Consider the following 15893-nt stretch of genomic DNA (forward strand, 5'->3'; position numbering starts at 1 on the left):
ATATTTTTAAAATTCCAGTGGAAATAAAAACCTCATAGAGGGAGAAATAATACATGAAATCCACATAACCTACAAAGAAGTACTCAGAATATATTTTAGAATTTTCTACAAGTTAATGGGTGAAAGACAAGTAAGTCAAAAGAAAAAAAAGCAAAATATTAGCAGGTAGTTCACAGAAAGTAAAATTCAAGTTCACTGAGCATGTATGAAAGGGTGTTCAAAACTTATGAGTATTACAACTATATTCATCTCTGAAAAATGAAGGCACAGATAGAATTTCAAAGAGGTACAAGTGAAATACTACTTTTCATCTAATGTTCAGTGTCTTTAAGCAATTAAGAGAATAGAAAACATTACTAAGTGTTCACATTTGGTAATGTAAATGAAAATTACATGTCATGTTCACATTTGGTAATAGTAATTACATGTGCGCTTGATTTACCTTTTACTTTCTTTTGTATTTTTGAAACGTTTCTTAATAAGAAATTAACATGAAAGTTATTTTACTATCTTGTTCTATAAAACTTTTTCTACCTATCACTTTTATGAGATCAAATGATAAAGGAGGCAGTATAAGTTAGGGTAAGCACATAGGAACAGGATTTGGCAACCTAATATCCCAAATCTACCATTTACCCACAATGTGACATTGATAAATTTATTGGATTCTTCTAAAACTGCTTCCTTACCTGAAAAACCTGAACAATATCATCTGCCTTCACTACATAGTTATTGTGAGGAGTAAATTAGTTCATGCTTATAAAATGATGTATGTGAAGAAATAGTAAGGAAATTTTTAACCCTTCAGTTAATGTAAAATTAGATGAGCATACTTTCCCATCTACTATCAATCTAAATTTATTGAAACAGACATTAGAAACAGAAAAGTGGAGAAATTAAAGACACACATCTTTTCTTACCGGATCTATTAGCTGAGAATAGAGTTCATGGCAATTGTCGAAAATATATTTGTATGTAGAATCCAGGCATGCCCTGACACAGTCCTTCACTACTGTGCTGGCCTTTGGGGGGCTCTGAAGCTCCAGAACCTAATGAGAAAGTTATTTTTCTTAAAAAAGTAGACTATCATAATCCAATAAAACAACTTAAACAATACTCAACAAATGTTTTTATTGATTTGTCTATGTTCAAGAAAATATAGTCTTAGAAATGTTTTAAATGTATAAATATTCATTTTTACTTTCTGATGATAAAAACTCATTGCAAATGTTCCTTGTTATAAACATTCAAATAGTAATACTAAATGTAACCAGTTAATTATTTAAAAAATATTTGCCACTTATATGACAGGCAATAGTGATAATAAAATGAACAAAAGAAACAAAAATCCCTTTGTCACTGACTTAAACTCCAATGGATAATACATAAAATAAGTAAGCAAAATAAATTATATGATAATGCAAACCAAAAATAAAGTAATGGAGATGGGATAGGATATGTTTCCATGAAACAGAATAAACATAGGGGACAGTGATACGAGAGCAAATGAGAGGAATAACAAGATGGTAATAGTAATGGGAAAAATCACATATAGACCATTGCATAAACCTGGCTTTGATTAAGGTGAGAAAGAATTGAACACTTAGAATATAAGAGCAAAGTGAACTAACCTAATTATCTTTTTGAAATTTCCTAATTTTATCACCACTTGATTAGTCTTATAAAAGATGCTTAAGGGATTGCTTCATTTAGAAGGGAAGAAAGATAACTACCATCATCAAAACACAAATATAACTCCCTAGATCAAATACAGAAAAGAGAAAGAAAATAATCGGCCAGGTGCATTGGCACACACCTGTAATACCAGTAGCATGGGAGCCTGAGGCAGGCGAATCACAAGTTCAAAGCCAGCCTCAGCAACAGTGAGGCATTAAGCAACTCAGTGAGACCCTGTTTCTAAATAAAATACAAAATAGGGCTCAGGGTGTGGCTCAGTGTTTGAGTGCCCCTGTGTTCAATCCCTGGTAGCAGAATGAATGAATGAATGAATGAATAAATCAGAAATTATCAAAGCAAGAAGTCAACTAAACACCAGGAAAACAATAGAGAAAGAAAAAAATGAAAGCTAGTCAAAATAATTAGAAGAAAATTAATAAAAAGACTAGAGTAAATATTTACATATCAATAAAAACACCAAAATGAAATGGATTAATTCCCTCAATTAAAAGACTGTATTAATGGATAGACAAAACAAATACACACAAAGACCCAAGATGTGCTTCCTACAGGAAACTTACTTCACCAGAAAAGATACACAGACTAAAAGTGAAGGGATAGAAAACAATATCCCACATAAGTGGAAACCCCAAACAGGCAGAACTAGCTATTCTTACATCAGATAAAATGGGCATTGTGTCTAAAACTAGAAAAAGAGACAAAGAAGGCTACTATATAATTATCCAGAGACCAATTCAACAAGAAGATATAATAATTGCAAATGCTCATATACTTGATGTTGTAGCACCCAATTTTATAAAATAAATATTATTAGATCTAAAGGGAGAGATTGCTCTAATATAATAATAAAGGGGGACTTTAACACCTAACTTTCATCAGTGGACAGATTCAGAGAGAAAATCAACACAAAATCATCAGAATTGAGCTATACAATAGATCAAATGGAACTAACAGACATTTATAGAACATTTCATCTAATAGTTACAGAATACACACTCTTCTCATCACTACATGTATCATTTTCTATAAGACAAATACAAAGCAATAAGACAACTCTTAATAAATGTTTTAAAATCAAAATTTTTTATACATATTCTCTGATCACAAGGGAATTAACTAGAATTCAACGAAAAAGAAATTTTACTAATTGTACAAATACAATTTTTTCACAGCACACAATGAAAGACACAATGAGTCACCAAAGAAATTAGAAGGGAAATTAAAAATATTTTAAACAAATGAAAATTTATACATAACGTTACAAAGATTTATGGAATACAGCAAAAATTGCTAACAAATTTTCAGCAGTAAACACATACATCAAATACAAAACAGAAAGATGTCAAACAAACAGCCTAGCAATGGATCTCAAAAGGATAGCAAATAAAAACAACTCAAACTCCAAATTAATAGAAGGAAAGAAAGTACAAAGATCTGAGCAGAATTAAACAAAATACTCTAGAAGACACAGATCAATGAAAGAGTTGTTTTTCAAAAAAATACACAGATCTGAGTACAAAGATCTGAGCAGAATTAAACAAAATACTCTAGAAGACACAGATCAATGAAAGAGTTGTTTTCCAAAAAAAGATAAACAAAATGAACAAACTTTACCTAGGTTAATGAAGAAGGAAAAGAAAAACAATAAAATAAAACTAGAGATGAAAAAAGGACATTCTATATACCACAGTAATACAAAGAGCCAATAGAGGGTTTTATGAACATGTATAAGCCAATACTTGAAAGAAGAAATGGATGAATTTCAAGACACATATAACCTATCAAAATGGAAACACAAAGACACAGAAAAACTGAATGGACTACTGACTAGTAATGAGACTGAGTTAGTAGTAGAAAGTCTCTCAACAAAGAAAAGCCTAGAACCAGATGGTTTCACTGCTAAGTCCTACAAAACTTTTTAAAAAGAACTAACACCAAAGCTTCTCAAAGTTTTCCAAAAAATTAAAAGGAAGGGAATTCTTCAAAACTTCATCTACATGGTCAGCATTATTCTATACTAAACCCAAAGAAAAAAACTAGACCCACCTCCCAAGGAGCATAAATGCAAAAATTCTCAACAAAATAACAGCACACAGAATCCAACAACACATCAGAAAGGTCATTCACCACGATCAAGTGGGATTTGTCCTAGGGATGCAAGGCTGATTAAACATATACAAATCAGTAAATATATTACATTACACCAACAGAATGAAGGATACAAATTTATGATCATCTCAACAGATGCTAAAAAGTATTGAATAAATTTCTAAATTCCTTCATGGATGAAACTCTGAACACATTAGATATAGAAGGAAGATACTTATTTATGATAAAAGCTATGCATGAGAAGTACACACTCTGATATTGAGTGGGAAAAAGATGAATGAGTTTTCTCTAAGATATGGAAGAAGATGAGGAGGTCCAATATATCTGCATATGACTAGAAATTTGAGCCAGAGCAATTAGGGAATAAAAATGGAAAAAAAAAAAGCTTATAAATAGGAAGGGAGGAAGTCACAATATTCTTTTGGTAGATGTCTAAATACAAAAAACCTAAAGATTCCACAAAAAGACAATTAGAACTGATAAGTTAATTCAATGAAGTAGCATGATCAAAATAATCATAAAAAGATCAGTAGACTTTTTTAAAATCAATAATGAAATTGCTGAGAAAAAAATTATAACAGCAATCCATTCACAAAAATATAAAATATGTAGTAGTAGTAATAAATTTAACCAAGAAAGTAAAAGAACTCTACAGCTACAATGACAAAACACTGATAAAATAAATTTAAGACACAAAAAAATATGCGAAGGCTTCCTGTTTTGATAAATTGGAAGAAATAATATTATTAAAAATTTCATATCATCCAATGCAATTTCTAGATTTGATGCAGTCCTCCTAAAATATCAAGAAGTCTTCACAGAACAAGAAAATAAACTCCAAAATTCATATGGATGCACAACCCCACCACCACCACTAAAGTCACACCCTCTTTAAGCAAAAAGAACAGAGCTGGAGACATCACAATACCTGGATCTCAAGATATATGACAGGGATAAAGCAACCAAGACAGCATAGTATTGACATGAAAATAGATACACATACCAATTAAAAAGAATAGAATAACAGAAATAAATCCACCCACTCACAACCAACTCACCCTTATCAAGGGCACCAAAAACCATTCACTAGAGAAAGGACAGCCTCTTCAATAAGTGGTGCTGGGAAAACTGAATACAATAGAAAAAATGAAACATGTGAAGCAGGTGATTCTAATCTTATGGTACTTGGCAAATGAGAAAGAATCAGCAATTGAAATACAAGTGAAGTCAAGCAAGATGGGTGTCTTGAAAATCTAGAGAGAAGAGGATGTCTTAGAAGAAAAAGTGGAGAAAATGTCGCAACTTGCTGAACATTGTAAGCTGAGAATTCATAACTGACCACTAGAGTTAGTAAAGTGTTGGCCTTTGGTGACTTTCTAAAAAATTTTTGATGAAGAGATAGGATAAAAGTCTTGTTGTATTGAGTTAAAAAACATGAGGCTGGGTTTAAAATTTTAATATTGTTAAAAATATCAGCCCAGGGCTGGGGTTGTGGCTCAGTGGCAGAGTGCTTGCTTAGCATTAATAATATGTGTGAGACACTGGGTTTTATCCCAGCATTGCATAAAACAAAATATACAAAATAAAGGTATTGTGCCCATCTACAACTAAAAATAGTTTTAAAAATATCAAACTTATTTAGATTGATTTGTAAATTTAATGCAATAACAGAAAAAATCTCAGCAAAAACTAAAATCACCTAAATGATTTTGAAAATGAAGAAAAAAGTGAAAGATTCACACTTTATGATTTTAAGATTTGCTATAAAGCTACAGAAATCAAGACAGTATGGTGGTGGTAGAACTCGGAATCTGATCTATTCTGAACAATATAAAGTTCTGAAAAAGACTCAAAAACACATGGTCATTTTAAAAAATTTTATGATAGTACAAAAGCAATTTAATGGAGAGTAGAAAATTATTTCAATAAATGACTTTGGAGCTATTAAAATATAAATAGCCAAAATTTTATCCTCACATTTTATGTTAATTTATTTTTTTCTAAAATAAAAATTTTAGAAGCAGCATAGGAAAAACTCTCTGATTTTGATTTCTCCAAGAAATGATGCTCAACATTATTCATTTTAAAGAGAAATTTAGGGCTATAATCCAATGTAATTTTACTCATAAGAAAAAATAGGTGATCAATAGATAAATGATTTAAGAAAGTACTAAAAACTTCTCTAGAAGATGGAGAACAGATGGAACTATCATACTTTTTGACTGGGGATTTTACCCAAGAAAAGTGAAAACTTATGTTTACACCATAAACTTGAACATGAATATTTATGACAGTTCTTTTTAATAACCCCAAACTGGAAACAACCTAAATGTGTATCAATTAGTGACTATACAAACAGTGCATACATAATAAAGCAGGGCATACATAACAAAGAATTACCACTCAACAACAAGAAAGAGCGAACTGTTGATACACTCAACAATGTGGATGGATCTCCAATATGTTATGCTACCTAGTGTGTGTGATGTTCTGGAAACAGCAAACCTAGTCAGAGAACATCACTGGTTGCCAGGTAGTAGAAAGTGTTGACTATAAAGAGGCAGCACAAAAGAATTTTATAGGCTCATGGAACTTTTCTGTATCTTATCATGATAGGTATACAACTATGCATTTGTCATATTAATGTAATCATACAGCAAAAAGTTAGTTTATTAGCTATAATGAGGGAAAATATGAAGGGATGAGAGCAATTTTTTACAAGATAATGCAGGGAAAGAAAATGTGTAAATTACTATTTTGAGAAGTTTTGCTATCAAAGGAAAACAGGAACTGTGGTAGTAGCTATAGAAGAAAGTGAAGTCAAGCAGTATTTTGAATACGGAGAAATTACGGTATGTTTGGTAATGGAAATATTCAGTAGAGAAGAGAAAATTTATAATTCAGGAGATTTGGAAGGATTGCTGCACCAATGCTGCTAATACATAGAGGAGATGAAAACAATTCCAAAAGTGGAAGAGACAGCCATTTCTCAGATAATGGATGGATCATCGATGGTCATAAAAAGGAAGGATGAATATATGGAAACAGGAAGTAGCATGATGAAATAGGTGGTGGGCTTATGTGCTAGGAACTTGAGGATGCTCCCTTCTTTTTGTTCCTCTCTTTTTCAGTGATGTAAGAAACAATCATCAGCTGCTGGTGAGGGTGTGGGAGGAAAACTGGCAGGTTTAGGACACGATGTATTCTAACACTGAAAGGCTTGTGACCAAAGCACTGTGGATGCACAGCACTGTGTTGGTACTCTTCAACCCTCACTCCCATTTCCTCACCCCTCAATTCAGTGGCAGGTATTGCGTGTCAATCTGAGTCAACTTTCCCACTGACCCTTAACTGGCTCTCAATATCATCCTCTACACACTGCTCCAATAGCTACTGCCAGTGGATCAGAATGGACATCAGTCACTCAATATAGCCTGATTGTAAGTCAAATGATTTTAATTGAACTTAAAAGAATATAAATGACCACCATTACAGTATGCTTTTGTTTTCTGTCTCTTCCAAAATGCCATTTTTAGTGCTTTAAGTGGAAAAAAAATCATGGACAACTTCCATCCAGGAGGCTTCTGAATAACCATCACAATGCTGTCTCTCAGAGTAAAAATATTTAGCCCACAGCCTAGCAAACTATTTTTGGAAAGCCTAAGTTAAATTGCTGGGCAAAATTATGATTGCAATATCTTGCTAGTAAAGCAGAGGAGATATGTCTGAAAAGAAATGCCTGGATAGTTTGATGGATTAGGTGATCAAATATATTTCAACATAAATATTGCCACGGCTAAAAACAGAAGTAGCCACATTGGAGTAAACAAGAGTCAGTTACTCTCTTGCAGTGAAAAGTCAGTAAAACATTTGAGTTAAAATCAAAATAAATGAACTCCCTTTCCATTTAACAATCTTTGGAGTTTTTTCTTAAGTGCCATGTCCACTTACTAGAGAGCTTTGTTTAAAATAAGTTTAACTTAAGACTAAATTTGAACCAAATGGATCAGCATATGTTGTGTCTAGAATAATCCCTTCTTAAATTACACCTCACACTGGAAGATTCATTTAGCTCAGACTTAATTGCTGATGTTGAACAGTACTAAGCAAGAGAATTTTCCAGGGAATATATGTGTTCTTATGTCACACCAAGACACTGACAGAAATAAAATGAGATACCTTCATCCTAAAAAAGGTGATGCTTGTCAGCAGGTCAACAGTTGATTTCAGGTCTTGTAGTCTTTCACTATTGCTGGCAGGAAAGTTTTCCTGGAGAAATAGGAAATAGAAAAGAGTAAAGTTGCCAGCATTAAACCTCCATTGGGAAAATAAACTAAAACTAGCTTACTGTGAAAGAAAATGGGAAGTAAATTGCATAAAAATTTAAAAAGATCCATGAAGTATTCTCAAAATATTTTTATCATACAATGTTGTGGAAAATGGAAGATGTGGAAATAATTTATTCTTCCTATTAGAAAGCCATATCCTTTTATTTATACTCACAATTCAATCAAAAAGTACAAAACAATATCCTTATGGCAATGTTATTATGTCAATCCTTGCTCATAAAATTATTATGCTACTAAAAGAAGGGAGATTGGTATATATTTGAAAATCTTCTCATTATTTTCTAAATATAGGTACATTTTTGCAAAAATACTTTGAGCACTGTACATCTAATATGTTTTTATCACAAAGAAACTTTTAAAAGTTTAAGGAATAAGACTGCATTGTATAGTCTCTCCTTTAAAAAACCTAAGTATCATTTTAAAAAGTTAAAGTTTTAGTGAAGTTTGGTGAGAAGTATCATTAAAAACACAGATGTTCAGAATTTTGAAGTAAAAGAGATATACATGCATGAAAATGTTTAGAGAAAGAGTTTATTTAAACATTGAGAAAATTTTCATCTTGCTCTCAGACTGGCTTTCTAAAGAGCCACAAGAAAATCTCAACTAACTACCAGATTTTACTCATGAACTTAAGTACAGCTGGCATGTGTAAAGGATGGTTGAATGGGGGTAGTCCCAAGGCCCTTCTTGCCCCCAAATATCTTTTTTAATGGCTGTCATGGTGATTCTTTTCACATCATTTCATCCCAAGTTCCAACATGAACTATGAGCTTGATAGAATTTGGTTTGTATAATTTCTAGAAATATACAATTAAGAACACTGTCAGTAAGAGATTAATTAAAAATGGATGCAGAAGAGAAGCATATGTGTAAATATGAAAAGAAGATTTAGGATAAATTGTTAGAGAAGGCAAGATGGTAAAGCATTTGCCTAGCAAATACAAAGTCTTCATAATGATCCCTAGCCGTACTCACACACAAACAAAAAGAATATATGAGGTACAAGAACATCTATAGTTATGACTATATTTTTGAAACTGAAATTTGTAACTCAATTTTGTAAGGCATTTTAAAACTAAAATTGTGTGTGTGTGTGTGTGTGTGTGTGTGTGTTTATATGCATGTGTGTATCCATTTCACCTAGAAGTAGAATAATAGAATTGTTGACAATGAACTCTGGACAGTGTTGAACAAGTACACTGATTCAGGAAGACAGAATTGAGCAGTAAATTCCAACAGATATCTCAGACTTTGGGGAAATATCAAGCAAATTATCTCAGTAACAAGAAGTGAATTTTCAAATATGAGGACTGGGCCATACTCATAAGTTAGCATATCTGATATTTATTTTGAAAATTATACAATGAAAGCTGCACATACATACAGAGTATTATGATTGCTGTAGGTTTAAGTGGGGCAAAGCATTTAAGCACCTTTCCAAATAAAGAAAATCTGTAGGTTACTTCTAGTGTGATGACACCTGAAATCAAAATGTTTCACTTTTATTTTACACAATGGATAAATTTACAACATGGCAAGAATTCATTTGGAACAAACACCAATGTTTACCTTTAGGGAAATAATTTTGTACATACCCTATATTTTGACAGGTCAATCCTTAGAGAGTTATGCAACTGGTCCAGTAGTTTTATGAATTTTTCCCTCTGTGCCAAGAAAACACAAAATAGTAGAATGGAAATAAATGGTCACTCTAAAAGTTCTTGCAATAATTCTATGTAAGGTATTTTTTCCCTTTTGGTAGAAAGGAAGGATCAAAGAATTGTCCAAGACCTTCAGAGCTAGTATGCAGCAATGCAGTGATTTGAACAAAAGTCTCTTTCACATCAAATCCATGTTCTTCCCTAAAAATCACACTGCCTTCTCTAATGAATGAAAGAAAACAGAAAGTAAATGTTCTAACAAAAGCATCTAGAGAGCTGTGTTCCATACAAAGAGCTCATACAAATGAATTGCAGCTATATTTCTCTATATGTAATGACTCACAGCAATATAATGTGTCAGCAAGAGAAAACACAATCCACCCCCATTCTACTCCAGTACACCATCTCGGCCCTCCAGAAAACGAATTAGATTTCCAAACTTCTCCCGCTTATGAAACGGGGAACAGCTGTTGTTTTGTGTTAAAAACAGTTTCAAAAACCATTTTCTTTTTGGAAGCAAATACAGACTTAATCTGAAAGATCAATTACTTTTAAAGGATGTTTATGATTTAGTGCTAAAAGTAGTATAAAAATTAAGCCTGCAAGATTGCTGCTGCCAACTTTCAATACAGCATCATTGTTGTATTGTCTTCTTGCTATAAGTACTTGAAGACTGAGAATAAAGAGTATAAGATTGAAATTGTGTGAATTACAGACAAACAGGGAAAAACATTAAAGTCAAACAGATACCCTATAGATTGACCCTCCAGTATTCTAGTTTTTTAATTGAAACTAAATATCCATGGGTGGGGGATTGAGAGAAAAGTTCTCTGCACACATTAATACTCTGTAGACACCAAATTTCATTTTGTAAGATATGAAGAAAAATGGGATATTTTCCAAGTAGTTTTACACAGAAGTTGGATTAATAGGATATAGAACTCTTATTCCTTGATGTTACTGACATTAATGGAGTGGACTATTAACAGGAGGTGATGAATTATTCCTTAATTAAAACTTCATTTTTCTGAGTTAAGTGCCTTTATGAGATTCACACACCTCTGAACAAAATTAGAACATGCCTCTGTGCTAATAACCATAGAGAACATAAAGAAGCTGGAGGGATAAACTTTGCCTTTCAGAGTTTACAATCTCCCTAGGAAGGTTAAAACTCTCTCACCCAACAAGGTACTAGAAATATATGGATGTGTTAAATGTCTGGAATTTTTCTTTTCCACTCTCCACCATACCTTGCCAGGGGAGTGGGCAACTTATGTTACCCTTTGTTAACTCCCCAGCTTCCATCCATGTGGGCAAGTGGCTCTCCATCAAAATGAAAAAAAAAAAAAAGAAAGAGCCACAACAATAATCTGTTAGGACTAAGTAAAGTTAATCATTCAGATGACTGTAAAAGTCAGTCTGATTCATTTCATGTCTTGGATGCTTTACCTGACCTCTGTGATTGGCACAAATCATCCAGACAGCTGAGTAACTCTGATCAACCATGCCATGACCCAAATCACTGACCCTGTTATGCCCACTGGGGCCAACTGCTCTGGCTGGATGCCCAGTATCCACTCTTCCATGGTACCTTATAATAGAGCCTCATGTGCCTAGTTAGAAATGCTTACCTTCCCAGATCTTTGTTCTTCCAGGCATGGCCATGAAGCCATGTTTTTGGGCAATGAGATATATGTAATATATATATCTTATAAAACAGGAAGGACTCAATTCTGATTTAAAAAGATCCTAAAAGAATTCTTGGCAGATAGTTTGTTTTATTAGTGTTTGCTATGGAATTACTTGTTTAATAGAGCTTTCAGGCTTTTTTTTCCTTTTGCCCTTCGTGAATCTTCCTTTTTCTCACCTTCAGTTCAAACAGAGGGCAGAGTCTATCATGCCTAAAAGGTGAAAAACTAAACAAATGGTAAGAATGGTGAAGCTTTAAGCTACAAGGACCTCCCACCCTGCCCTAGTCCCTTTTACCCACCCTTATTAAAAATTACAGTCCTGAGCAGCTGTACTAGTCCTCAATTCCTTACCTCTGGACTTCACTTATATTGGAGGGGCGGAGGAGTGGAGTATTTAGCTAAGTTCATTTGCTTTTCTGTTTTATGCAGTTGAACAAAATTCTGACTGATACAGATCTCTCATTTTGTCTCCCCACCTAGGTCTTCAGGGCCCAGCTGGAAAATTTACATTCAAGGAAAACTGAAAGCTGTGGAGAAGACTGCTGGGCTTGTTGTCAAAGAATTCCAAACAATATCAGATGATATGAAATTAAAAGTGTGGTGCTGATTGAATTTTCAAAGAGATTCTTTAACAGCAGGGACAGCTTGAGATGTAATTTTATTTACCATATTTCTATTTAACTAGAGTGAGATTGCCTTTGCACGATCCTAGGAGGCCTACTGTCTGCATGGCATGATTTGAGGAGTAAAGAAGACTGAGTGATTAAAACATGTTTCCCCTGGGGGACATGTCACCATATTGGAAAATGTCACATTATTCAGTTCTTTGTATTAGGTAGAGGCCACATATGTCTAGTAGGAGGCAAATCAATTATAATACTAAATATTATCAGTTATCAAAAATGTATGTTTTATTTGCTGATCAGACTAAGTAGGCCAGGGGTCAGCAAACTGTCTACAAAAGGCTAGAAAGGAAATGTTTTTTTTTACTTTGGGGACTGTCATAATTATGTTACTGAAAGCTCGGTCCTTGTACTGGATGCCAATTCATGCCAATTTAATCATGAGGACACAGTTTTGAGAAAAAGCAAAATGAAGGTTTATTGCTTTGCTAGCAAAGGAGAAACACAGGGGACTCCAGTCCCAGAGGCTGTGGTTCTGTCAGTAAGGAAAACAGAGGGCTTTTAAAGAAGCTATTCAAAGGCCTCATTCCAGGTGTGCCATGGCAGGGGCTCCCAGATGCACTCTGAGGGTGTGTTGAAATTCACTCATGCAAGAGAGATAGTGACTTCCTAGATCTTCTAGAGACATCTCCTTCCTGTATAGAGCAGATAATGCAAGGTAATCTTGTTCTCAGCCCCCAGATTAGAGAACAGGGGGAAGAGAGAGAAAAAAAAATGTCCCTTTTAAAATAAGCAGTAAGGGCTATATTCAAAAGGTAACATGGACCCCTGTTAAAATCACTCAGCCCCGATACTGCAAGATAAGCTGCAATAGAAAATACATAAATAAATGGGTATGATACTTTATTCATGACACTAAAATGGAAATTTTATATAATGTTCACATGTCACCAAATAATAATAATCTTTTGATTTTTTTTCAATATTTAAAGATGTAAAAACCATTCTTATTTAATGGGCCACACAAAGCCACCAGATTGGGCTCATGGATAGAGGGAGGATTTTGACCTGAGGAAAGACAGTTGCTACTGGACAAAATGCTCAGGAAATTTTCTCCAGGATCCTGGGAACTGTAGAAAGAAAAGCTCTAGAAAGGAAGAGGTATGAAAACCTCTGCACTACGACAACTTCTCCCTTCACCATCTTTCTCTCTGTCTTTCTCCAACAACAGGGGTTAACTGAGGCAGAAATCAATGATGCTCAAGCTCTAAGCCCTCACTGCTTCAGTGTCCCTGGGAAAATCCCTACCCATTTTATTCATCAGATCTTAGGTTTTTGTGAAATTTTTAGGAATAAGTTAAACAGTATTCTTTGATTAACAAATTTTAACATTTTTTTTCCAGATCATACCAAAAATAAACTCATCACAAAGAGACATATTTCAAATAGAAGTCATTCATGGGCTATTTTAATAAATTTTGATAATTCAATTAATGTTGATCATATGAACATAGTGGAAATTGCATTTCTTGCTGAGTTGAGATTAACACTGATATCAACAGATACTTCAAAATGATTAAATGGCACTACAAGGATGTTTGAAATTTCAAACTAATTAGTAAATTTCATCAATTCAGTGTGTTTAGAGTTCCTTCACAGGAAAACCTGAAATCACTAATTTGTTACTATTCACTTAAGGTTCCCCTCAGCTTGGCTAGACTTTGCATAGGCTTCTTCTTAAATCTAGGCCCTGACCAACCTCTTCTTAGAGAATTTTCTTTGGAAAACTTGTAAGTACACGTTCCTTCTTTGTCCCTTTGATATGTAAACATTTTTTAAAAAGCCTCTTATAAACTTTTTAATCCATGAATATCTTTCTGAAAGAATAGCAGCCATCTCTTTGAAATGTAATCATCAAGGAGTGAGCACTCCTATCTCCTTGTCTCCTTGGGAGGGTATGAGGCTAACATTGATGCATGTGCATTAGCAAACACAAAGGCTCATCATGAAAAATCTATCAAGCCTCTCGCCTCAGAGCCTGAATAATATCCCCTCTAACTTTTCCCATTCCTTAAAACCCTCTCACCTTTGTTTCAGTGGAGTTGATATAGACTGAGGTCTGGTCTCTCACTTCTATTGCAACTTCCTTGAATAAAGTCTTCCTTACCTGTGTAACTTTTTTGTGAGCTGTTTTTCTTTAACATCAGGTATAAAAAAATATAATAATGCTATCCCAAATTTGAGAAAAGGCATTGAATTGCCTATGCCATTATTAATGAATGGTGAAGCTAAAACAAATTTTTCTAAGCTATCAATCAACTCTGCTAGATAAAATACTGAATTATATTTCTTTTCTTTCTGTACAAGTTCTTAGAAATTCTGTAATATTTAAAAATGATAAAGAAAAATCAATACCGCTAAACTATAGAAAAAATTTAAAAAGATGTATATCTGGAAGTTAATGAAAATATTATGTTGTATTCTTACATCTTGTAATTTCTTGCGGTGTTTGCCCTAAATACTAATTTTAACCAAAATTTCCAATGGAAAGTTTGCATTCTTCTTAAAGAGCATCCTTTCAAAATGTAGAAGGTTCAGGTAACACTGCCTCTACTCACACTAATCCTTTGGAAAGTCACAAAAAAACAATGTGTTCCAAAATGTTTCCCATATCCATTCTCTCTTTTGCAATACTACATTTTCCCTGTAAACTATTTTCTAGATTCAGCAGCACATTGCCATGTTAGGACTAGCACATCATCCTTCTCCCTAACTTCCATTTAGTCCTCCTGTGTTCAATTCCAAAGACTCTTTACTCATTTCTCTTTACTGCTCTGTGTGTGGTTCCCTGTGGCTAAAACACTATATGCCATTCTCTCTCACACTTTAGTATTAGTTTGTCATAATTACCTTAGTATCTGCCTATTGGATGCATGTGCATTGACAACTCTATTTAGGAAGCAAGTCTGAGATGGGGACCCACTGCCTACAGTTTGGCTTATTTTTTGCTACTAAGTCAAGTTATGGAGACTTTTGTTTTCCAGTCTTTTGTCACCAGCTTTGTGGTTTTGAAAAGATGGTTGCATTGATAATAGAGGCAGTCTACTTGTTCCCTACATTCCTGTTTGTGTGTCTTGAAAAAAAAACTTACCCCCATATTATTTCCTCAAATTTTAGAAAAGAGTTCATCCTGTCTTGTTCTAAAGGACAGTCTTGAAAATCTGCAAATTCTGCAAATTATTATGAAGTGACCCTCCTGCAGTCCTTCATATAATGTTTTAAACATCGAATTCTCTTTGTTAAGTTCTTTTCTACTTACTTTGGCTAGGATGCCTTCTATTACTGCAACTGAACCCTGTCTCATACATGTCCTATTTTCTCTACAGAGTGATCACTCTCAATTAGAAATTTTATATGATCATATCCCCTATATTTTAAGAATAAAGATCACTCTAGTGAGTAGTAAAGTCCTCAATAATTTCATGCCAATTCAATAACAAAGCTTCCTATTCAACTTCCATCTCTTACTCTATCTGTCCTACTCAATAGGTAGGTTGCATCCCACACTTTTTTGAACTTTTTTTGTGTTTCTATTTCTACTGGTCTACTCAAATAAGTTCCTAAAAATATGGAAACTACATCTTTGATTTTGAAAATAGTATCCATCATTCCTCTGTCAAGCTTCCCTGAGTTCCTGGAGAGAACCAGTCATCTGTTCCTCTTTAATATCAAAGCATTTGTAAGTACTGTATAAACTCCTAT

At 33.7% G+C, this 15893-nt stretch overlaps 1 protein-coding gene across 1 annotated transcript in view; it reads right to left on the reverse strand.

Annotated features, from left to right (window-relative positions):
* Positions 1 to 15893, reverse strand: part of Unc13c (unc-13 homolog C) — a 576758-nt gene that overhangs the window by 260132 nt on the left and 300733 nt on the right. Inside the window, exons 14-16 of the mRNA XM_078049590.1 lie at positions 9752 to 9820; positions 7987 to 8076; positions 921 to 1049 (exon numbers count right to left, since the gene is read on the reverse strand). Of these exons, the coding sequence (XP_077905716.1) occupies positions 921 to 1049; positions 7987 to 8076; positions 9752 to 9820 (288 nt within the window). The remainder of the gene's footprint in view (positions 1 to 920; positions 1050 to 7986; positions 8077 to 9751; positions 9821 to 15893) is intronic.

The sequence above is a fragment of the Ictidomys tridecemlineatus genome, chromosome 5 (assembly GCF_052094955.1).
Source record: "Ictidomys tridecemlineatus isolate mIctTri1 chromosome 5, mIctTri1.hap1, whole genome shotgun sequence".
NCBI lineage: Eukaryota > Metazoa > Chordata > Mammalia > Rodentia > Sciuridae > Ictidomys > Ictidomys tridecemlineatus.